Raw genomic sequence first — 25,123 nt, 5'->3', positions numbered from 1 at the left:
CTAGGGAGAGGTTGTATGTGCGCTAAGAGGACAGCATCTCCTAAGATGACGACGCAAGAACAGCTATTTAGATGTCGTGTCCCAATTGCTCGCTTTGGCATATCTACCGCTGGTCTTAGAATCTTGACATCGTCCGCATCGACTGAAATCAGGATGTTCCCGGCGTCGCAGGTGTCATACAAGCTGCCTCTACTTGGTCGCTGAGGAGTTGAAGACATAGTAGCAAGAACGATGAAGGTACTGCACACAGAAGCGCGGTCGTCATACAGAGGACAAGGGCGCTAACAAGAGACAGTGACCTCTTACCTTTATGCGATTTCCTGACCAAACGAACAGAAAGGAGCAGAGCAGACGGAGCAGACAGAGCAGACAGAGCAGACAGAGCAGACAGAGCAGACAGAGCAGACAGAGCAGACAGAGCAGACAGAGCAGACATAGAGCAGACAGAGCAGACGGAGCAGACGGAGCAGATTCGGGGAAGCCATGCAGCGGACCGGACTCTAAAAGGTGGAGATATCCGTGCGTTGTTTATAGTAGAGCGGCGACGTCAAACTCCACTCGTACTCTGCTCTGCTCACCTCACCTCACCATTCGGTCCTCAACGCCTTAGAACAGTACGATATCATAGCTTTGTCGACATTGTCTACACTAGAAGGAGATGTCGTCGACATATCGGCTATCATCTACGATATTGACGAGGAGCTTGAGGATACTCCCGACCCGCCACTCGATGCACCTCGCGTTGACGACCTATAGCCCGTTCGCACAGCGGTCACTTCTTTGTATAGCTATTCCTCTTTGCGAGCGAAGTTACTCGCCGTAGAAAAGGGAGATGTGGACCTACTAAAGAGGCTTCTCGAGATAAACAACTCTATCGACGAAAGTCTCGTTAAGGCTGCGTGCATTTCTAAAGACTAGGCTTGTATTGTCGCTCTTCTGGACTCTGGACTGTCAATTAACCAACCTCTGAACCCTGATCAATACATCCTTTGGTAAGCAGATTGAAATCAGGTTTGACCTTATACTAAGTGTATACTAGGACTGCTGCGAACGACATTACCTTCGCACGATTTCTAGTCGTTGTTAGGGCAGATGTCAATTGTAGGACCAGATATGACATGACGGCTCTCTCAGCGGCGATAGCTTACGGGAGCATAAACGTTGTGCGCTTCCTAATATCTCAAGGGAGTGACATCAACCATAGTGACCTCTTACATTGCGCAGCCGTAAGGAAAGATCAGAGGGAAGGAGCTGAGCTTGTGGAAGAACTTGTTCAGAAGGGCGCAGATGTCAACGCCTATAGCTTCGACAACGCGGTAACAAATCCATTTCGGAAGCGACGAACCCCCTTATATGTAGCTGTTCAGCAAGACAACATAGCAGTGGCGAGAGCGCTCATCAAGTGTAGAGCAGACCTACACCAAATGTGTGCGCAAGCATGCGAGCTTGTGAGACCGACTGCCCTCGAGGAAGCGATAGCGAAGAAGAACAAGGTGATGGTCCAATTGCTTACGTTTGATTCTTAAGTTGGAGCGTGGCCAGGTTGTAGCTACTAGCGGAGAAAAGCCGCGCTTAGTGTAAATCATGACTTACTCGAGAGCCGCTACAACTATTTGTCCTGGCCTATCAAGCTTTGTTTCCATACTTTCCTATTTTAGACACCAAGTACCGGCATCGGATGATATATGAAGCCGAACACCGGGGCCGGGGTATTTGCACCTGTCTTAGAGACTCTTACCTTGACTGATGCTTTGTCACTTCGCACAAGCTCGTATGTGCACACTCGCTCACGAGATATTTCTCCCAGCAAGATCATTTAAACTCGACTCCTATTCCTATATGTTCTCCATCATTAAGATCCAAGATGATGGGTCGTATTTCCGAAAACGTGACTAAGTTCGCGGAGAATAAGCAAGAGTTAGAACGAAGAGCAAAAGAGCTTATAAGGCGGCAGCTATATAGATAGAGTCACTTATTAATTTGTCTAGACAGGGACTCCGCTCACCCTTGACGATGAATAGACGACTGCATCAGTGTTGCTAAAGATCGACGACGACGTTAGTGCTGTTCTCGTAAGAATAGGTAGAGAGGGAGGAGCACTCCGACTCACGGGCTTGGGTATATCGAACGAAGTGGAGGACTTTGAAACAGGACAAGCAGAGCAGGAAGTCATTCTTGTGGCGATTAAGAAGGGACAGCGGGCATTGTGCTTTAGTCGCCCGTCAATACGAATGTTCCGTCGCTCTTAAGCTCTGCCGATACGTCCTTCATGAAATCGATAAGTCCGCTTCTAAGACTATACGAAAATGTAATCCTAGAGTCATATGAATCGCGAACCACTACATATAGTGCTTCCGGTTGTCGTCCGTAAGGACATATAATCCTCAACGGTCTGTAATCATTCTCACGCTCAAGAAACTTGGCGAGGTACTGTGTATCAATCTCAAGAACCAAACACTTGGTCATCGGATTTGCTATAAGTGATTGAGATTTCAGCCTCGACTTCCGGAGCGTTTGACGCTAGACAACCTGTTACGAAATCGGGATCTTACCTATCTGTTGCAACCCTTCATTGCTCTGGTCTGTTAGACTTCCCTCTGCTATAGGCAGGTCGCCGTGTGGATGATCTTGCAAATCAGCTTCGCTGAAAATCCCTGCTTATTGAATCCAATCTCTTACCCGGACGTATTCGATATTCCAGTCTGTGAATAGCTTATAAGTTTTCCGCAATCCTGATCAGGCCTCGAGCAGACCCTAGCTAAGTGCACACCTCTGCCAATTGTGCTGAGACGTCTGCTGCGTTTAGAAACGCAAGTTGAGTCATGCTGGACGCTTGTGTACACAAAAACACCATTACAAGACCGTGCTCGTTCCTGATTCTAGACAACAACTTTCGCGCCTTTCTCCGGACCGACTTCACAGACTTTGAAGCACGCCGTACCGCGTTTGGTTCAGGCTCTGAGACAAGACGAATGAGTCTCTCATATTTTTCCTTATGATCCTCGTGAAGCGGCCATGTCGCGTGTCGAAATCGAGCCAAGGCTGAATTGATCCTCGAGACAAATTGATCCAAGTTCGCATCCCCTCTTTTGGCCGGCATTATGATCGCTACTAGGGAGCTTGAAACAGACAGAGCAGACGGAGCAGACTGAGTCGTCTCGAAATAGGCTTTCAAGGTCCATCCGATTGCTGTTGCCTAACATTTCCAGACATCATCTTCCGTTGTCTGTTCCTAACTAACGACCAAGGCGGGTAGTGTCCTAATCACCCTCCTCGTTACGCGAGCATTATGTCAATTCGAGCAAAGTGGTCTCGAGGCTTGCTAGTGTGGCATACTGCTTCGTCATAGGTACGGGTAGGATAGGTTTGTGGGTACGCCGTAAATTCGATCGAGAATGTAGCAGCGATGGCGTGACCGGCGCGGCGGATTTCTAAACAAGCGTATCTCAATGTACTCAATGTATCCGGAGGATGGCTGCATGGACTCGGCTACAACGCGGATCCGGTAGATACAGTCGAGGCAGCAGGCGTCCATTAGAGATCGTTCCTCGAGTTCCGCCTGACGATTCTTGGCAGGCCACGCAATGGGCCCTCGATCTTACTTACACAACCTGTTCATTTCAGGTGATCGGCGTTTTCTCCTCTCCTCCAACTAGGAACGTGAACTGGCTAGATTGAATGATCCTGCACTTGCTTAACAGTGGCGCCTTGTCTATCGAAGAAGTCATAACTTACTCTGAAAAACACGGTGCCATTCTTTGAAATGAAGCTGACTGTTGTGCCGATGCGTGCGTGAGGGCGCGTTCAATGTGAAAACTGCCCAACGCTATATTCTAACCAAATTCGAACCCCATATGGAATCGGCACGACTACCCTGTATCGTTTACATCTGCACGATGCGGCATCCTCATGGCGCGGATGCGGAGCGCATGATCCCGACCAATCACTAAGAACGCTCTTCCCACGCAGGACGACCCGGCTTTCGCTATCCAAAGATCCGACCCGGTGGGTATCTTAGCGCTTGCGTTGATCATCTTTGTCCTGCTTTTATCGTCGAGTCATTAAAGACCTACTACGCATCTTTCTATGAGCCACGAAATACCTTGCGACTCGAAGCGATCAGTATGCACGATATTGAAGATTCTCAACTGGTACAAATCCAACTTATTGACTCTCAGCCAGACCTACTTTTGCTGCTAAATAGCCTAGAGAAACATTTCGGTGCTACGTTTCCAACACAACCGGAACTTTTCTTCCGTTGCGAAGGCCACAATTTCGGGCAACGTGGCGGTGTATCGGTTCTCACCATTCTTGTACGACCTCTAAACATGGTTGCACTTATCCACGTCCAGCAGCTCGGGGAAGCCGCGTTCGCGACGAGTAGTCAAAATGGATTATCCGTGGAAACGATCCTGGAATCTGCCACCATTCGGAAGGCTGCCTTTGATGTCCGCAATGTATGCAACGCTCTCTATAAGCTGCAGCAAATAGCAGTATCTGGAATGGACGACGTGCAGCTCATGGAATTAGTAACTAGGAAGGGATCCAAAAGTTGGCTCGCAGGACTTTCGGGATGTGTTGGAGAAGAGTTAGACCGAGACATGGAAGCACGCTGGACACGATGTAAAGCTATTGCGAAAGACGATACACACGCCTACTCCAAGGAACGGTCAATCGCTCCTAGTGAACAGCAATACTACGCGCAAGACGTCATAGTCCTCGCAGAACTATACGACATATACCGAAGACGTTTACAGCCTCCTAGTCAAGCTTTTTGGCGTAGTCAAGTAACAACCGTTACGGAGGATCGCATCAGACAGTCTCGGGATGAGAAGTATAACAGTCAAGCTCATAGCATAGCCCGAGGACCATAGGAGGAGCACGAGATCGAAGCGGCTATCAACCAATGGAACGACGATGTTCTTGACGAGCACTTTAACAGAAGCGACGACGGTGACGAGCTTGACTTCGATGTTGAGGATGTGGACGAAGATGACGACTTCGACCCTTATCCCGACACTGCTCGCGATTGTGAGGGCTAGGAGGAGGATATGATCATGAGAGGGTCACCATTCTAAATATTCTAGCAGTGGTAGGAGTGCCGGGCGGAGATGTTTAATATCGTACAAGCTTTGTTGCGGCAAATGCTTCGATGCAAGATCATCTTCGGTCCTCGACATAACCTCCCGCTACGTATATGCTACATCGCCCCTGCCACTGCTATAACAACACCTCGAATCGCTCCGTCTGTAAATGCTGCCGGACGACCTACATGCGTGCCCGGTGTTAGATCGCTTTCGTCTGTGCTACTAATGCGTTCGCCGCTATCGCTAACCCTTCTACATGAACCTCCTCTTCGACCAACCCTGACCTTGTACTGCTATCGGGCCCTCGGACCTCCTCTTCTTCGTCTTCTCCGCCTCCGTCTTCGCTGGTACCTTCTACCCTAACCAACCCTGTTGCTATCCGACCCTGCCTGTCGACGACGCCTTCTCCTACACCCGTGACATGCCGCCTCTTTCGCGCCCTCCCCCGACTGACGCAAACGTCGCACCGCTCTTCCCCGTCTTCACACCCAAATCGATCTTCCCGGCCATCCATCTGCCTGTCGTACACGATACGACGACATTCCTGACCCTCCAAAAATCGCTGCATCGACCGCTCTAAACCCCACTCGTTCGCCGCTATCCCCCTCCCCCTCTCGCACTTTATCCCTCGCATAATGATCGCCTCGCTCGCGACCCCATCGCGCCCCGCCCGTCCGCTCTCTTGCGCGTACTGCTTCATCTGCAACGGGCACCCGACGTGGATGACACACCGGATCTTCGGTGCATCGACCCCTAACCCCAACGCGTTCGTCGCGATAAACAAACGTGCGCTCTGATCCGTCAACCGCCGCAATATCCGCGCCTTCTCCTCGCTCGTGCCAATCGCTCGATAATATGCCTGCCCTCCCGTGTATTCGGCTACCTGCTGAACCTGCTAAATTGTCCGACAATAAACGATTACCTGTCCATCCGGGTACTGCGCCAACTTCTCCTCTACTAACGCCGTGACCCGTGCCTCCTCCTTACGAATGTCGTAAACCATAACGGAATATGCGATGTTTGGCCGCGTCGTCACGTCGCGAATAATGTGCATGTCTCGGCGTGCGACTCCGACCATCGCTAACCACGCCTCCTCCTCGCTCGGCGGCAATGTTGCGGTCAAATACACTACCTACACGTCCTTCTGTGCCATCTCGTGCAATCGCAACATCCTCGGTCGCCACTTAGCACTCGCCTCCAACACGCTATGACACTCGTCGATGACGATGCGCTCCAACTGACATGACGCCCGCTTCTCGTCGATAAACCGACCGAATGCTAACGTGACCGCACTCTCCGGCGTGATAAATATAATCCGTGCGTAATACGGCGGTCGACGGCCATCCCATACGGCGACGCTTATGCCTACCTTCTCGCATCGATCCACTAAATCCTGTCGCAACGACACCACGGGCACCACGACGACTGTTACTCCGTCCGTACTGCCGGCCGCGGGAATCATAAAAAACAAACTCTTCCCACCACCCGTACGCATTACGATCGTGACCCGCGGCATCCCTCCAACGATCGCCTGCAATCCTTCTCGCTACACGCCTCGAAACGCGGCCGCTTCGTGCTGCGTGATCCGCTCCAACTGCACGTCGATGTCGACGCTTCGCATCTGCCGGTACCGTCGGTGTTGTGTTTCGTGTCGCGCCGTCTCCAACTGCTGCTTTACCGCTTTCGGGACACGGCTGTCGTCGCGGCACGCCGATCGAAAATGCAACATCCGGTGCCAATCCATGCTCACCCGTCGGAACTGCTCGCGTTCGTGTATGGTCGAAAACGGGTTCTCGTGGACCAACAATCCATATATCAACTCTTCAATATGCCGACCGTGACCGGCTTGCTTCGCACGGATCTCCTCGATGCTCGTCTCGCTCCTAGGTTTCCCTCTCGCCATCTCGTACAATTCGTCGATCGTCTCCCTAACGTTCTCGTCCACGCTGTACTGCCGCTAGATGGCGGGATATGCCTGCCTCCACAATGCCACCCCGATCCGCACCGCGATCCGCTTTTCCGTCTCCCGCTGCATGACCTTCCGCACTCGATTCGTGTCCCAAAATCCATCCACGTTTGCGGGCACGGCCGAACATATCTCCTCTCCTTGGTCGATATGCGTATCTTCGTCGTTTAACTCCTCGTCTATCTCCTCGTCCTCTCCCGCTTCCCAATCCTCTTCGGGTTCCGGCTCCCACAAAAACGACGACGGCTCGCCTATGTACTGCTTCGACACGAACTGCAAATATTCTACGAACGGCTGCACCAACCACAAATAATATGCTACTAACTCCGCCACCTCCTCCGGCACAAAACGATGGATGACCTTGAACCTGCCGCCGGCGCTATACCCTTTGTAATACGTCGTCACGAATGCCATCATCTGATTTTCGATGAATATGCCTCGTTGCGACTTCGCCTCCGGCCCGTTCTTGTGCTGAATGCTCATCAACTCGGTCGCTCGGGCGGGTGCCCCGGCGGACAAATGCACTAACACGATCAACTGCTCTTTCCACCTCCTAACCGCACGGAAATACTGCTCGATGCCCCGGTCGTTCCACTGGACATCGTCGAATCCTCGGACGTCTGCGCCGTACTGCTAGATGAATCGCTTCTCTACAGCCTTCTCGGCGAACGTGCGATCGACCATCCAATCTGCACCGCCGACGGTCCATTCGGTGCGTGCGTCCTGCAACCAACTCCACCCGGCGGTCAATTCGGCGGGGTTGTCGAACAACTTCTCTATACTAATCCGCGGTAATATCTCTGGCTTCCAATCCTGTCCGTCGTTCGGCGGCAAAATCAACAAATCTCGGACCAATTCCTGCTGCATACTCTCGACCAACCCGTGCACGACACTCCGCACATCGTCCATGGAAAAACTGACGTTGTCGATGCATAACTGCTCTCCCTGCCACGTTACCCGACCCTCGGCTTTCGTCGTGAATCGAATCTTCATCCCGTACGTGCGTTGATAGTACAAACGATCCATCGGACTGATCTTGCCGCCAAACTCCCGCAACGTCATAAACCGTCGGGTCAACGCGTCCACGCCCTGGACCACGGACGGGGCATTCCGCTTGGCCTCCTCTTCGTCGTCGCCATCGTCTATCGCACGCTACACGGCTTGCTGCCTCGCCAACCACGCACGATATACGACGATCGCTCGCATCATCGTAATCGCCGCCGACAATGCCTACGTGTAATTCACCGCCGCCTTCCATTCGCCACGGTCGTCAATCCCTAACACGGCCATCGCACTGACGACTCCACTGTCGAACTCGTCGTCCTGTAATTCGTGATCGAACATCGCTACCCAAAATACGGCACTCGCTTTCTCGGCGACTTGTTGTCGTTGTGACCCGGCTTCTATGCTCTCCCCTTCCTCCTTCGTACATGTGGCGTGCAATCGTCGCAATGCCGCCCTTTGTCCATCGGTTAATCGGTACCGGGGTGCGTCGTCTTGCCCGGCGGTGCGCCATATGTACCGCAACATCTTCACCTACACCTGCATATACTTTCGCAACGACTATACCTTCAACTTGCCGTAAAACGGCGTCTCGTTATCCTTGCATCCACACTCCCGTCGGTTTACGGCCTCCAACGCGGCACGTCCGACATGCTCCACGATGCTCGTCGCAAATGCACACCGGATCATGCGCTTGGTCGCTTGGCACGCTAATGCCAACGCCGCTTCGGACCCCTCCGCGTATACTTCGTCCTGCGACTCGTGTACGCTCTCGTCGAAATCCGCCTCTCCTCTCGCCGGCTATGTCGACTTGATCAATTCTCGGACTGGATGCCCTGCTAAATGACGATGCCAACCGACGAAATCTAACCACGGGTTGGCGACCCATCGCGGCGTGCTGCCCTGGATGCGACGCTCGTTGTGCTGCGCGGCTCTCGCTGCTTTAACACTGCCCTTAACGCTCTTCGCTCGGTCGGTGATGGCTTGCTGGCTTGTCGGGGTTGCTGGCTCTATATCGATTCGCACTACGAACATACGGAACCACTTCGGATACTGGAAAGACCGCTGTAACGGGACATCGACATCCCACATACGGTTGGTGCTGTGCCTCGATTTCTTCCGTACCTGCCCACCCCGTCGCTGGTTGTTAATCCAATGATGTTCCTGTTCGCAATGCGCTTGCATCCTTTAGATCTGCCGGTATATCTGTCCGCATTGCCGACACTGTAAACCGTCACGATATACGGGCAATCCCTCGACGGATGGCTCGTGGCGTGCGGGATATCTAACGTCTTCACATCGTTGCGCGACGTCGGACAACGTTTGAATCTCCCGTACAATGTCGGCACCCTGCTACTTTGTCGTGAATGGATGATGGTCCTTGATGTGCCGGGCGACCTGTTGCGGCACGACGGCATACTCGTATCGCCGGCAAATAACGACACCGAACTCGGGTCGATGCACGAACAAATCTTGCCAATGGGACATCTCGTAATTCAATACCCTCCGGGATCGGTGAATCAATTATATATACTGGGTTTGATGGATGTATCTTGTATCTCGCGTTGCCCTCGCGTCGTGCTCGCGAACCCTTCTCCGCCGTAAACCTTGTTCTGACCTCTACGAACTTCACTTTTTACGACGGCGACGGAACACTACCAACACTACGGAATTTCGTGCGACTGACAATGACATGTATCGATGGATCTGTGCAACGAGTAACATATCCCTCTCGCGAAGATATTGGGGCGTGCGAACCCCAAACAAATCGCCCGATAACTTTCAAACAAATCAATGTCGAGTGGGCCCGGGCCGAACTTGAAGTTGGGGGTTTGATTGGTCCGCTCAAACAAAATGCCGCTTTTTGTTTGCGAATTTGTAGTTAGTAGCGGACATGGCAGTGAGGACATACACATTGTTAGTACGTTCCGCGCTCGATCGGTGTGTGTGGTATAGTATATAGGTGTCGGAAGTGGTGTGTGGTAGTAGTGCGGTAGTGACTTGCGTGTGGTGAAGTGTCGAAAGGTTGTTGTAGTAGCGAGAGAGTCGAAAGGGGTGAGATGGGCTTTAGTATCCGCGAACGGCGTCACATGCCTACCGGCACGTGCCGATATCACTCGCACAAAGTTAGCACCGGTCCCGCTGCTGCCTGCTGGTCGGCAGGCAGGAGCGAGGAAGTGACATTAACGTCTGTAAGGGGTATATTGTATCTGATCCATGCTCACCACATCGATTCACTGTTCGGTCGTGTAGCTTAGTAGTAGAGCGCTATCCCCGAGTATCGGCTTCGTAACCGGACGCTCGAGCCGACGTTACGAAGCTAAGGGGAATAACTTGGTAAAAAATGGACCGCTACCTATCGTTAGTACTGTATTCCTTTTGTCTAGTTGTTAGACCTACAGGGAAGCAGACCACATCTCTTAGTCGCGCTATAGCGATGTTGTACAACGCGATGAGCCCTCTATATAAGACAGGCCCTTCGGTAGAACAGGGGACCTTCTAGTCGCACGGTCACCTCCGCTATAGTAGTATGTTATGTTACACGAGGCGCTGCCGGATGCACGACGCGGTATGCCTCTAATGAGAGATAGTTGTAATCGTATACTACAGTCAGCTGTAGCTACGTCGTCGCTTAGCGTGCCGCGGGAGTAGCCACTGCACGACGCGCTGCCGAGGTGCTACCGAGCACCTCACCTTACAAGGCCACGTTGCTGTACCGCATACACGCTGCCTAGAAACATCTATAGCACTACCTATAGGCGTCGTCGCAGCATCGAGACCGACCCTGCCCTTTCGTCGCGGTTGTAGTAGGTAGTAAAAGAGGCAAACCGTTGCTTCAGGCCGGTATCTCATTTTCCCATCGTATCGATCGCGCCTCGTAGCCCACATCGCGAAGTCGCATGGGTGTATACAACACTGTCGAAGCAATGAAAACTCGAAGACAGTCCACATTCCACGTATAACAAGCCCGGGGGGTGACCGGGCTCTTCAGGTCGATTTTTGAGACGTCGTATCGATAGAACGACCCAGATTGACCCTCGTGCGAGAGTCTATACCCGCAAACAACACTGTCGAAGGTAGGAAAACGGCAGTGAAGATGCATCTAAACACTACGCTGTGGCGACATGCGGAGATATTGGAAGGCGAATGCTCAAGTCAACTCGCAGTGTTCCGAGTTCTAGTACCTCAGACTATCTACTAATAGCAACAAGCTCGCAGAACCCCTTGAAACAAACCGCAACATCAACCTCTGAAGAAAGAAAGAGAAAGAGCAGCAGCCCGCCGGCATCTCATTACTAACCCCGTCAGCCAGAACGCCGAAATGCTCAATGTCGAACCTCAGCCCCCGGTTATAAGTACAAAAGCCACACCATTGAGGACCCCGCCGCACCCTCGCAATTCTCAGTCCTCTCCTTCGCCATTTCGAAGCTTCTCCGAGCTGCTTCCTCCACCTCTACGGGCACAGCTGGCGGAGAGCATCCAGCTTGATCCGACCATCTCGCTCGACGATCTGATTCGAGCCACCTGCGACCGGCCTGCCGGACACATCCACGATGCCTCCGTTGATGTCAAACTGTCGACTCGGCTCCATGTCCCACCGCCGCTACAGCGTAGCGTGCTCATCGAGATACTGCTGCTCGTTGATCCAGCGATGGGTCGTGATCAGGCCGGTGGAGTCTTTGGTGCGGTTGGTCTCGATGCAGAAGTAGCGACGGCCCGCGCGGACGAGTGTGAAGATGTTGATGGTGATAATGACCATCTCGAAGCCGCTGCCAAAGTAGTCTATGGTCGTACCGCTTCCCTGGAACACGAAGGCACCGATAGGATGTCCAGACTCGCTTTGACCGTCTTTGGTGTCGAGTGGCTTGCAGGCGGACTTGTGCACACTCCAGTGCGCCTTCTGGCACTCCTTGCCGTAGTATCACACGAGCCCACATCCTCCACACGACCTCACAGGAGCGCTTGGTGTCTCGCAGTTCGGATTGGCGCACCGAGTGACCGGCTGGCTCTGGCCTGCTGGGGTGGTGGTGCCCGCTGGAGTCGACATGGTAGTGGCTGAGAACCGGTTAGCACGGCGGGGAGATGGATGAGAATAAGTGACAATACCTTGAGACCGACGGTAGTGGCGCGAGTGGTGTTGATGAAGGTGGTTGTTTAGAGTGACGAATGCTGATGCTGGTGGTGGTTATTTGGAGTGATGAGCGCTGGTGCTCGTGCTGGTGGTTGCGATAGTAGTGCTGCTACTCGGTGCTTAGAGATTGGTGGTGTTGGTCGATGTCGGAGGAAAGCGGAATGAGGTAGAGCTGGACTTGATATATATCGACTGTCGGTCCGTGCGCCGTGCGCGCGGCAGCAGACATGGCTCGAGACGTGCAGAGGGATTCGTCTGTCGCAATCATCGAAGAGCGGGTGGGTGTACCGGGGTGGGTGTACCGGGGTGGTGAGGCTCACTTCGACGGAAGCTCACATGCAAGTGACGCTTCGCCATTTCGAGAACCTTCGAGAGTGGTGGGCGCAGCTGCTAACCCGCAGCACGTGCAGCAAAGACCATGTGATGGTCGCGCGCGATGTTTCCGCCACCCCAGAACGACACGATCGACTTCCTCCAAACGTCCAATCTCACCAGCGTTCTCTCCTCATGACCGTCACTCAACCAACACCAGCCGCCACGACCGTGAACACCACCGCCATACCACACCATGCCGCTCCCGGCTGCCTGCGCTCGCCTCCACGGCTACGCCATCCCCGCCTCAAAGCCATCTCCCCAGTAGAATCGTTTCGTGGACATGTATACCGCCGACGGTAGAGTGATCGAGTTCCGCTCGCGCGACGACGTACGTTGGACATGTCGGGTGCTTTCGACCGAGTATTGACAGCTGTTCTATAGCTCCAAAGCATGATTGCGACCGCACCGATGATCGAAATGCTCTAGCAACTGCAGCTTACCTTTCCCGTCCGCGTCACACTGACCTTTCGCTAGACAATCGGTGCCGCCGCGGGACACTCTCTGGACTGTGGCGTGCAGCACGCTCTGGTCTACCAGCTCAACGGTCTGAATGGTGCCCTCAAGCGCTGTAGCGGTGACAGCATGGCCAAGTGTCGCTTTACGACAGCCTATAGCAGCACCACCGCGCAGACCGCTAATCGAGCATACGTAGACCAGCGGATCGTCCAGAACGCCGAATGTGTCGCACCCTTCCCGGCGCCGTACTGCGTCACCTACTGGCGCAAGAACAGCACTGAGCCATACCTCGATCCTCAGACCCGGCTACCGATAGACCAGCAGAATTGGTTCCTGTAGCAAGCCTGTACCAACTGCGTTGCCGCCCGGTCGACTCAGCTCTGCTCACACTAGTACACAGCGATGTCTATCGACAACGTATATGCGGGAGGGCGGGTCGAGCGCGTGGCGAGAGGTGCGGTAAGCGAGATAGATAGCGGGCACGGGCAAGGAGAGCGGATCGTCGAGTGGATCACAAGCCAGGACAAGCAGACATACTAAGGGAGGAGTACGCGAGGAAGGAGGGCGTGTTACGATGCCGAGGAGCACAGAGTAGAAGGCAGGGAGATTTGAGCGTTCTACAGCGGAATAGTTAGCCAATAAAGCTCTTATACCCGTGAGTTATAGCATTCTTCCTTCTGACCTTGCGATTTCGCGTGATGAATCGATGTTGAGCGATGAAGTGAGGTCCGGACTACCGTGGCTCGGTCCGCTGATCCTCCTTCGATTCGACTGTGTCTTGCCTCAACTTCGCAATCCGACTGCTATTCTACGGTAGACGCTTAGAGAAACAACCTCACCCGTCCTACATATAGCACTATACTACTATTCGCTTCGTCTCTTGAATCGCTACCTTCTACAACTTCCGTATACGACTAGTCTCGAGCTCGTACTAACTGTTTTCCCTCGAGCTATTTGCATCGAATATACCGCGCCGTCTACATCGGAATCGGGCGTCGTGCTCTGCCTAATCCTCCTACTTAGTTTCTTCGTCTCGAGATCTTATAACGGCGTGCTGCTTGAAGCCTTCAACAATGTATCTCTTCTTACGCGATACGCTGCCGCGTTTCGAAGTTACATTTAGTAGTAGCCTGTGCGAGCTAGGAAGTCCATGCTCGGCGCGCAGTCCGCCGACGCGTGTTTGTGTCACAACAACGTGAGCGTGCTCGATAGAGTAATACCCTTATACTGCGCTCGAGCGATTGCCAAACATATGACTGTTTCTTAATCGCCTTAGAACGTTAATACTACTCGGGCAGTAAGACCTAGCTTCTGTACGGTCCGACAGTAATGTTTCTCGCGTACGATGTAACCCTTCCTGTGCGACCGACCTGAATCCTTAGCGAGGAAAAGGCCTCCAACCGGGCCGAGCTACGAACTTCAAAACGCCAACTGCGAGACTTCAATCGATAACAACGAGACGGCTACTTCGATCTACACCTAGCAATGAAATTAATCGACTCTTATAACTATAGATTAGACTTGGTGCAAATTTGAGCGCGATCCGGGCCTATCTTCCCAATCATGTCGACGTCGCAATTCTCATTCATGTCGACGTCTAGGTACACCGTGCGCGAGCTCTATTTGTATGGGGCTCTCATTCATGTTGCCGCAACATGAATGGGACATTGTGAGTAGCGAAGCATGCGATACCTCTGTGCCGCAATGCGCTGACGGCGGGTATGGTATCACGTGCTGTCGCAAGCGTCGGTAATGTAGGGCGGCGCGAGGTTGTGATGTGAGGTAGTGTAGTGAAGTAGCGATGTGCGGTAGTGAAGGTGGTGTTGCGCGGTGGTGTTGCGCGGTAGTGCTGCGAGGTGGTGCTGCGAGGTGGTGCTGCGAGGTGTTGTTGCGCGGTGGTGCTGCGAGGTAGTTGTAGCAAGGTTATGAAGCAAGGTCAGAGGCCTTAAGTAGGGGAAGAATTGCGGTTTGCTGCGGCACGACGCGTCTATGAGTCACGCGCTCACAGTTACATGCATTTACTCGCAATAGTCGCGGGCATGTAGGCTGCTCACGAGGCGCGCACGTGCATGCGCGTAGTCGCGGCTGCATGGATTGTTTGCTGAGCGTGCACGTGCGCGTTTAGTCCCATTCACCTTATATTCATTCTCATACTTCTTGTCGCGGGACGCGGGGTCTATGTGTACTCTGCCTCCAGTTTGGCTATCTCTTGCTGCCTTCTCTGCAATGTCTACCTACGCCTTCTCTATGTTTAAGTCGCTCGTTCTTGGGTTCGGCTAGGGTCACTATGAGTCCACGAGCGCCTATATAAGCAGCCTGAGTGAATGTCACCCCCGGGGGTGACAAAGTCTGGCAGGAAAAATCTAGGACCTGGAAGTTTTAGTTCCGGATTTTTTTAGGTAGTCGTCGTTAGTTGATGATGCCGACACGCGATGGGAATTGGTTCTGGGCTGCTGGGGCTCTCGTGCCGATGTTGGGTAAGCGACGTATGAGGTGCTAGGCGGCCGAGACGTCTGCTAGGGTTAGTGCTCCAGAGTGCCCGGGGGATAATGCGTAAGAAGGCTGAGGAACTGGCGCTGAAGATACTAGAGAAATGATACGAAAGAATGCCGAGGAAAAAGTACTGAAATGGAGCTCAGGAATACCGAAGAAATGATTCTAAGAATGATACAGACAATCGCTCGTTAGCCAGCGTAGCCTCCAAACCCTTCTCTTCGTTCCCGGCAGGGTGAGATTCCTAGAGCAGGCAGTGTAGCTATCTGCTAGCCACACTCGTGCGTAGGGTGAAACCCTAGGCTGCTGGAGGCACCCAGTGTGCGCGACGAGGGCGAGAATGCCTATATAAGTAGCTTGAGTGAATGTCACCCCCGGGGGTGACATTCACTAGCAGGGAAAATAGCCTGAGTACATGTCACCCCCGGGGGTGACATTCATCAGCAGGGTAAATCTAGAGCCTGAATGCTCCAGCTCCTGGTTTTTCTAGTCAGTCATCGCCACTCCCTGACTCTGCCTCATCTAGCCCACTAGGTTTCTCAATTGGTCGCATGGCGAGGAAGCAGGAGGTAAGGTCATCGCTAAGCGGCCACTGGTCGGGGTTACACAGTACATCCGGTGTCTACTCGTGCATGCGCTGGAGCCTGCTCCTTGCCGCCTTGTCCGTAATGAGCGACCATTGCTTCGGGGCGGTACTATTCTGGATGTGAATGCTAGCCTCGAGTGGCAAAGTGGAGATCCATTTGACCTGGTATTGAGGAGGCCCGGTGTCGTCACTGGAGCGTTTCTTCTGCCGGACGGCTTGGTGGATCTTGGTCTTGTCGTAGGCTGGAAGGATTCGGATCCAGTTAGATGCATATCGCCCTACATTCTTCTTGAATTGCAACCCTAGGTCGGCTGGCCAGACACTCTCTGGGTGTTGCTGGCTTAGCGATTCGATTGCGTCGAAGTAGTACCTTACCCACCTGCGCCATGGCCGATGCTCCCAGGTGTCCCGTAGGAAGTTGTCGTCCCAGTCGAAGAGTAGCCGCAGCCGGGTCGCCCAGTTGTTCGGAAATGATGTGAAGCCACCCTCGGCGGTATTACTACCATGGGCTCGTACGAGGACAATGTTTGGCCTTCCACCCGTCATCCTGTGTACAAGATCGTATGAAAGCCCGCGGAGACCCGCCCTCTCCTCGTTGCTGACATCATCGGAGAAGAATTGGCGTAACCGCGCTACGCCACCTAGGCGCTTGTCTGGCTTGGAAAGGATGCGGAGCATGTAGCTGGCATAGCGACATCTACATGCCTAGCCTAGGCGCTGGAATGCATGCCTAAGGACCCTTCTGTACTCTTGCACGTCCCGTGCTTTATCCTTAGGCCGGCCGTCTCGATACGCCGCATCTGCGGCGACTACTTCATCGAGGGTGTCCTTCACGTGCTGATGAAACGCCTGCTCTAACCTGCCGGATCTAGTAGCTCGAAGCTGATGTTGCAGGAAGTTGTTGCTATAGGCAGTCCGTAGCAGCTCCGCAGGGTGAAATCGTAGCCGTGCCCAGTCGAAGAGGTCGGCTGGCAGCCAAGCGACGTGAGTACTGCGGAGGCTTTCCATGATGTTCAACCCGCGACGACTGCCTTGCTCCTCTCTATCGCCCTTACCCTTCCTGTCGTAACGGTCACGAGAGAGGCGGTGCTTGGCGCTGAACGAGCCGCTATTAGTAATGTTAGTAAGCATATCAAAGAGCGCGGCCAGCATTGACGATGCAGAGGCTTCCTCTACCGTCCGAGAGGTCCGGTCGAGATGAGCTGCATTGACGCCTACGTTGACCGACCTTTGGGACAACACAGCGTAGATTGCAAAGAGCTATCGGTTTAGTTGTAGACGCATAAAGTCAATGACGTGGGCACTGTCTAGTACAAAGAAGGGCCAATGCGTAGGCCGCCTATCAAGTCCCTCCGATAAGCTTGGCTGAACCCCAGGCAGGTCAGGCTGGCAGAGCATGTCCCAGCAAGTGCGAAACTCCCCTCGTACGCTAAAAGGAACGGCATTAGCCGCATACCTAGCGAGTGTGTTGTTGCATCGTGTTATCTCGGCTTTGAGGACGTCGAGGACGCGGGCTCTGCGGAAGGTAGTGTCTCGTGCAATAAGGGATGTGACGGAGGCGACCTGGTCGATAGTGGACTGCGAGAATGCAAGAAGTTAGAGTACTGGTTAGCTAAAGACGGGCTCTGCGGTCCGGTCGACGGATGTAAAGAGCTCCTTCGAGATGTTGTATCCCTGGTAGAAGCCAATGCCACTAAGCTGCTCTGCGGACTTGCGGAATGGTTTCCCTCGCACGCTACCAGCTTCTTCTGTGCCAAACCACTAGAAGACATAGGGATGCTCGATGTTTAGGTCGGCAGTGGTCGCGACGCTGCATGCAGTCCGGCGGAGAGCGATGAGTGGGGTTGCTACTGGGTCTGTAGGTGCAGGCCGAAAAGGAATTGTCCTCGTAGGCAAGGTCGAACTATGCGCGGTCGACATCGCGATAGGCTGGGTCGAACCATCGCTCTAGGGATTGATCTAGTAGCTCCTTTAGCTCTACAGGCGTCTCTGCCTCGATGCGAATCTTAGTGCCGTATTGCACCGTGACAAGTTCTGCACGGCGCTAACATTCGTCTAGGTCTCTATAGAGCCGGCGCTCGATGTCCTGCCATAGTCGATGCAGTCGTGGACTCGTGGCTTCGGTTGCGGGGTGGTCATTTGCCGAGGGAGCATCCACAATGTCGTAAGCGAGCTCGCTGACGTTACGGTTGCCGCCTTCAATGCCCTGCCTCTGCCGGGCGTAGGCGCGGTTATATGCTTGCTGGAAGGAGAGCGGGTGGTGTGCGAGCATCCTGTTAGGATAGGTAGCGCGAAGGGCGGGAATAAGGATAGTGTCAACGAAGTGTGCCTGCTCGCGCTTGTTCATGTAGCAGCGACGCTGCTGGTCGATCTTCCGATCCCTCTTAGTTTTAGGGACGGGGAGGTCTGGGAAGAAGATGAAGGTATCGAACCCAGAAGCGTCGAGCCCGGTTGCGATGCGTATGTGCTTGCAGCGCTGGGGTCTGATGGAGGAGCGACCGACTGGGATATACCAGTTATGGGTAATGGTTTTCGTGAAGCGGGGCGTGTAAAACAAACGAATGCCTGCTTTGTAGGCAGCGAGTGAAGTTAGCGGAAGGAGGAGAGCGTCGATGTCCCACCATCGGATAATGCTAAATGGCTCGTGCGTATGCGTAAGGCATGACTTCTCGAGTAACAAAATCGAGGCGGGTACCCTATCGGCCTGCCCAGCGAGAAGCCTGCGCTAGTCGATGCCTCGCAGCTCTTCATGGGTGTACACTGGTAGCTTGCCTTGCTCTGTGACATAGGAAAGGACATCCGGGAGCTGTGGAAGTAGGCTCTAAGCAAAGGCCGTAGTCTTACCTTCGGCGACGAACTCTACAAGTGTGACTTTAGGCGGCGGTGCATCCTCGTCGTCTAGCACTGGATCTTCGACTTCGGAATAGTTGCAGGAGCAACCGGCTGATTTCAAGGCTTTGTAAAGCACGGACCGACTGTGGGGCGACGACATAACAGGCGGGTTGTCCAGCTCCTCGTCTGAATCCGGTGTCGCGTCGCTACTATGGTAAGGACTGTGTTCGAGTGAACCAGCCCTGCTATAGGCCGAGCGTGGCCCTAGGCTTTCTAACGTAACATCACTGTCGTCGTGCCGGGCGTGCCTAGGGAGCGCCGGGCTTTGCTGTACTCGTTGTCTCGGCTGTAGTGTAGCTTCTCTTGTAGCCCGCCCCGGTGCACTTTCTCTTGCATCTAGCTGAGGGCGCCGTGCCCTAGATTGTAGCTCGAAGGAGGCGTCTCTTGATACCGTACGCCGCGGCGGTAGTCGCCCTTCGATTGGATGAGGCCGTAGTGTGCTAGCTGTAGGGCTTAGAGGAGGGTATAGAGTGTCGGGAGATAGAGGTGCGCTTTCTCGTGGGGCGGGCTGAGGCGTGCTAGTGTCTCGTTCGCGTGGAGTCAAGGGTCGGGAGGGAGGGTCGCGTCGAGGATGTACATCTAATAGTAGTGTGGGCTCAGGTAAGCCTGCTTGCGAGATAGGCTAAGGGGGAGTGTCTAGCCTAGTCGGTACAGAAGTTGCGTGTACTGCTAGAGGAGAGAAGGGCTGCGTGCCGATTGTGGAGGTGTGACGGTAGGCCTCTCCTCGTGGCGCTAGACGAATTGCGTATTCCCTGATATTAGACTGCGATAGTCCTCCTCTCGTGTTTCTCGACACTAGATGGGGCGTAGCTCTTCTTACTGCGGACCTAGTAGTATCAGCTTCGGGTTCTCCTAAGCGAAGCGAGGGATTATGGCGAGGGAGGGATTGCGCCGGGTCTTTACGTAGGAGTGGGTCGAGGGTCAGCCCTAGAAGGGCTGCTTCAGGCTGGCTGTCTCGTGCGACGACGTAGGTCTTAAGGATTTGGGGCGGAGGCTGTTAGTTATCGGCTTGGCGGGCGGGGCGGGTAGCGAGGGCGTATTGATTTACCGTAGTAACGACGTCATCAATATCAAGTTCATCGTTAGCAATACTATCTCGCTGCAGGGCATCTCCTACGTTCCTAAGCGGTGCGACCTGTGAGAAGGCAGGTATAGGTCGTAGCGCTAGGAACAGTGGTCGAGCCCGACTAATAGAAGAAGCACGCTGTGCCCCTAGCGTATTGCTACCTATTAGAGGGATTTCGGTAGATAGTAGTGGGCCTTGTGTAGTAGGTAGTGGTACAGCTAAGGAGCCAGATGCTAGGGAACCTCCTTAGTGTAGTAGGACGGAGGAGGAAGAGGGTACGCCGATATATGTCCCTGCCTGTGCCGCTTTCTTTTCTGCTCGCCGCCGCGCTGTGCTTGCCGACTTCGTTACAGTACGTTCTTGTTTCTTCCTTCGCTCCTCTTCCTCTGTAAGAGGCGGCTTGCGCCATCCTTTAGGTGGCATACTGTATAGGGTGCTCCTAACGGGCTAGATCTAGCTGGCTGATGCTCTTTAAATGTAGGAGGTATCTGATGTAGCAACTTTGACCCGTTTACGTAGTCTGCCGAAATGTTGTGCTGGCTCGATAGTGCCTGGCGGCTAGAAGCCACTTAGACATGTCGCCAGTCATAGCTGATTGGCTCACCGCGATTCAGGGTCTCGAGCGGTTTTGCAGTCGCTACGCACACGCGGCGTCGACGAACGACAGAACGACGACGTCGAGAAGGGCTGGGTTACATGAAACATATAGTGCGTAGCTTCTGTATACCGCGACGGCGATTTGTATCTATGTTTAACGGCGAGATGTAGGGATAGCGATACGGGCGGCACAATACTACGATAGGCGACATGTCGCCAGTTATAGCTGATTGGCTCGCGGCGGTTCAGGGTCTCGTACGCCCAACCCCAACCCTAGACGCTGCTATGGTTGAAAAGAATACAGAAGAATTATTTCAGATCTAAATTATATAAGTGTAAAATGTAAAACCTATCGTTAGCGATAGTACTTTAGGCTAATAAGACGTCTGTTACTCTCGTACGCTAATCCTAGCTTATAAGATATTTTTAACTCTAAAATTCTTACTTGTTTAGTAATAATATTCTCTTTAGAAATTCCCTTATACCTAAATATATATTACTAGGTCTTAAGAGTAACCTAGTACGTAATATATACTATCGAGGACTATATAAAGCTAACGAGCTAGCGCTACTAGTACCTTATAATTAAGCTTAAATAATTATCTCTAGCTAATCGACCTCTAGCTAAATACTACGCTTCTATTCTCTTTATTCTCGTTAGCCTTAGTACTATTATAATTATCCTCGATTTTCTCTAGAGTACTACGCTACTCGTCTATAAGTTCTATATATTCTATAGTAAATTTGAGAATTAATAGGTAGTAGCGTATAATGAAGAGACCTAGAGTCCTAAGGATACTAGTATTAGTATAAGCGCTAAGAGCTATCTTAAGAAGAGAGTTCTTAGTAAGCTCGAATAGGAATTAATACTAAAGGTATAGACTTAGTAGCGTCTTAAGCTTATCCTAATATAGCTATCTTCGATCCTTTATAACCTCTATAGAGCTCTTTTTTCTAGTATACTCGCGCTATAGCTAGCTTTCCTCCCTAGGAAGAGGAGTCTAGACCTACGCTATATAATATATAGGCGCATACTATTAGGTTTAGTAAACCTAATAATCTTCCTAAGTCTAGAGACTAAGATCGATCGAGTTAGTACTCGTTAAAGAGGGGTATAACTCGGTAGGAGTATAAGATAGAGGTTTAGTATTAGTATATTTTAATTAGTAAGATAGAGAAGCAAGTTAAACGCTATAATACTAACTAATATATCGTTCCTAAATATAAAGGAGATTCGTATCGATTACTAGATTACTAGTAAGTAAGTAATCCTAAATTACTAAGTTGCCTATAACTACGTAATCTTAGAGACGCTTATAGTTACGTATATAACTACATACATTCCTTAGGCTAATGTTTATAAAGGTAGAGCGTAGCGCGCTTCGAACTATGATATATACCTATAGAAATTATAGAGAAACTCTATAGCTCTTAGATCTATACGTTTCTTCTAATACGATTGTTAGTTAGTATAAGGAGTAGATATTCTTATTTACTACTTAATATACTCTAGAAAGCAGGTATAAACATCTATATTATACTATATTATAATAGTATAAGACATATAGGCTTAGCTTACTTATCTCGACTTTGTATTCTATTACCTATATACTAGAAGCGTTCACTGGACATATTAGGAGCCTTTGACAATGTCTCACACCAGAGGCTGATCCACATCCTGAAACAGAAGGCTATCCCCAACTGGACAGTCCAGTTCATCCAGTCCTTCCTTAGAGGTAGAACCACAAGACTAAGACTGGGCAGATACAAATCTGACAGCATGCCTACAGAGACAGGAATCCCACAGGGATCAACAATGTCTCCAATCCTGTTTCTCCTCTTTATGGCAGACCTGCCAGCAAAGCTAAACTCTAGAAACACATCAGCCTCAGGGTTTGTGGATGACACAAACATCCTAGCCTGGTCAGACAGCACAGAAGAGAACTGTAGAATCTTGCAGAAGAAACACAAGGAATGTGAGGAATGGGCCAGGAAACATGGAGCCAGATTTGCCCCAGAGAAGTATCAACTTATCCACTTCAGTAGAGCCAGAAACAGACACAATATGCAAGCCCCAATCACTATTCAGGGACACACAACAGAACCCTCAAGTGAATTAAGGGTGCTAGGAATATGGCTGGATCCAAAGCTTAGCTGGGGACCACAGGTCAAGAAAGCACAGGCAAGAGCAGACAACAACAGGCAATCAATTGACAGGCTTACAGCCTCCACATGGGGAGCCACATTTGCGAAAGCAAAGGTTATGTACAAGGCCATTGTGAAGCCAGCCATGCTATATGGAGCCCAGATCTGGTCAGCCCAAGACAAGATCCCAAAGAGAATTGCAGATCCTATCAGCAGAGCCCAAGCCTCCTGTCTGAAAAAGGTGCTTGGAGCATACAAGTCAACTCCAACAAGGGTGGTCGAAATGGAGTCTGGCTCCCCACCAGCCAAGCTCTACCTTCAAGGGTTGAGATACCAGTATGCAGGAAAGACGTCTGCATACCCAGCCCAGCTAGTAATCCAGAAGGCAGTCAACAAAATCAGGAGCCAGTGCACGAGAAGGCACAGACAAGCAAGACCCAATCCAGCTCCACAGAAGCAGCAGGACCTGCAGAAGTTCAAAGAACCAACAGAACAGCTGCACCTAGCCCAGCAGGAACAGGACAGAGGGGCTCAGGGGAGAGAATCAGCAGCCAGCCAAGGGAAGAAGCAACAGTCTCTAGCTGAAAGGATGGCAGGACTCCTCTGGAAGACTGAATGGACAAGAACCCCACAGAGGCCAGGAACCCCAAAGGCACTCCAACAGTTTGGTAGCCACAACTACCTACTGTACTCAGACCTGACCAGGTCAGAAGCAAGCATAGCAATACAAATCCGCTCTGAACACATCGGAGTCAGGGTATACCTGCATCAGAGAAAAGTCCCAGGTATCGAAGACAAGAGTTGCCCATGCGGCTACCTGTCCCAGAATGTCGAACATAGACTTCTGGTTTGCAAAGAATGGAGTACAGGGAGAGGTGAATGGAGGGCAAGGGCAAGGAACAGAAACTTCCAAGCCATGATCAGCAATAAGGGAGACCTCCAGAGAATTACAAGGTGGATCATCCACCAAGGATTTTTGGAGCAGTTCTCTCTTACTAGGGAAACAGAGAGATGGATTGAGGAGAGAAAGAAGGAGGAGGAGAGCAGGAAGAGGGGGACAACTCCAGGGTTGCAGACAAGGTAGTCAGAGGCTGACCACCATGACACTAGTGCACCCTAATGGAAGGAAAACTGAGAACTTATGGCAAGGAAGCTATTAGAGAAGGAGAGGAGGTTTTTACCTGGGAACAGGTTTCCTACCTTATGCAGCAACATATATAGACATAAACCCGCATGGACCGGAGGGCACCACAACGGGTAAATGAATCATCTATCTATCTATATATAAGGAGGTATAGGAGTCTAGTATACTAATTACTTTACCGAAATCGATTACTATAGACATTATAACAAGTTAACTACTTAATAGGGCTATTCGTAGTAGTCTTTTAGTAGTAAGGCGTACTATATAGTAACTACATACCTAGTCTTATAAGACTCCTAAATAAAGATCTAGACTAAAGTACTATCTTTAGTACTTCTAATAAATTAATAGCTATTATACCTATAGACCTATACCTACTATATATATAATAAGCCGTTATGTTCCCCTCGCTACTATCGCTAGAAACCGCCTTATAGTTGTAGAAGGCTCTATTTGGGGTTACGCTACTTTATATAATCTAAAAGTATTTACCTAGTAAGTTTAGTTAGGAGATAGGATTATAGAGTATAGTAATAGAGATAGGCGTAACGATAAGTAGATTTAGAAACTATAGAGGATAGCGTTATATAGTAAGTAAAGTAATACTTAATATAGTTATATAAGTAGTATAGTAGTCTCTATATAAATCGCTAAAAGCTTTAAAGCTCTAGCTAAGAATTACTCAATCCTAGTATAATATACTTGTCTACGACTTATAGGATCGAGTATAGCGCTATATAAGAGCCGATTCTCGAGTACTTTATACCTAACTACATAACTATACTAATCTATAGGTCGCTAATAAATTACTAGGTATATTAAAGAGCTATTAGGCTCTACTTTAATATATGTCTAGACTTTAGATGAGCCTTTATTAGCTTATAAGAAAGTGTTAAACTTAAAGGATTAAATAGTCGTAGTTAGTATTTTCATATATATCGCTATAGCTAGACTATAGATACTCTAAACTTAGATAGAGAATATATAGCGATTATAGTAGTAGGTCTTAGAGCTTAAATCGAGGTAAATAATACAAATATCGCCGAGAAAGCAATTTTTAAAGTAAGAGTATCTTAGTATACTATACGTCTCGTAATATAGAGATATACGTTAATAATTATAAATAGTCGATAGAGGATCTTGTTCTCTCTTTAGTTATATAACTAGATTAGAAGAAGCCAG

The 25,123-nt window shown here is 51.1% G+C and overlaps 5 protein-coding genes across 5 annotated transcripts; 2 read left to right on the top strand and 3 right to left on the bottom strand.

The window, feature by feature from the left end:
• Positions 1–4,328: 4,328 nt before the first annotated feature.
• CLAFUR5_12424 (uncharacterized protein) lies at positions 4,329–5,042 on the top strand (the record flags this gene model as incomplete). Its single annotated transcript, XM_047911572.1, has 2 exons — positions 4,329–4,457; positions 4,875–5,042. 2 exons carry the CDS (start codon positions 4,329–4,331, stop codon positions 5,040–5,042), a joined length of 297 nt encoding a protein of 98 aa, XP_047767347.1.
• A 2,002-nt stretch (positions 5,043–7,044) lies between these two features.
• CLAFUR5_12423 (uncharacterized protein) lies at positions 7,045–7,962 on the bottom strand (the record flags this gene model as incomplete). Its single annotated transcript, XM_047911571.1, has 2 exons — positions 7,045–7,683; positions 7,735–7,962. The coding sequence occupies 2 exons, from the start codon at positions 7,960–7,962 to the stop codon at positions 7,045–7,047; spliced, it is 867 nt and encodes a 288-aa protein (XP_047767424.1).
• A 3,697-nt stretch (positions 7,963–11,659) lies between these two features.
• On the bottom strand, positions 11,660–12,103 carry CLAFUR5_12422 (uncharacterized protein; the record flags this gene model as incomplete). The annotated part of the gene is made up of 2 exons (XM_047911570.1): positions 11,660–11,956; positions 12,011–12,103. 2 exons carry the CDS (start codon positions 12,101–12,103, stop codon positions 11,660–11,662), a joined length of 390 nt encoding a protein of 129 aa, XP_047767210.1.
• Positions 12,104–12,842: 739 nt separating this feature from the next.
• CLAFUR5_12421 (uncharacterized protein) lies at positions 12,843–13,357 on the top strand (the record flags this gene model as incomplete). Its single annotated transcript, XM_047911569.1, has 2 exons — positions 12,843–12,890; positions 13,037–13,357. 2 exons carry the CDS (start codon positions 12,843–12,845, stop codon positions 13,355–13,357), a joined length of 369 nt encoding a protein of 122 aa, XP_047767425.1.
• Positions 13,358–16,133: 2,776 nt separating this feature from the next.
• Positions 16,134–16,775, bottom strand: CLAFUR5_12420 (uncharacterized protein; the record flags this gene model as incomplete). The annotated part of the gene is made up of 1 exon (XM_047911568.1): positions 16,134–16,775. One exon carries the CDS (start codon positions 16,773–16,775, stop codon positions 16,134–16,136), a length of 642 nt encoding a protein of 213 aa, XP_047767426.1.
• Between the last annotated feature and the right edge of the window lie 8,348 nt (positions 16,776–25,123).

Source organism: Fulvia fulva, chromosome 10 (assembly GCF_020509005.1).
Source record: "Fulvia fulva chromosome 10, complete sequence".
NCBI lineage: Eukaryota > Fungi > Ascomycota > Dothideomycetes > Mycosphaerellales > Mycosphaerellaceae > Fulvia > Fulvia fulva.
This window is presented reverse-complemented; position numbering and strand designations above follow the sequence as displayed.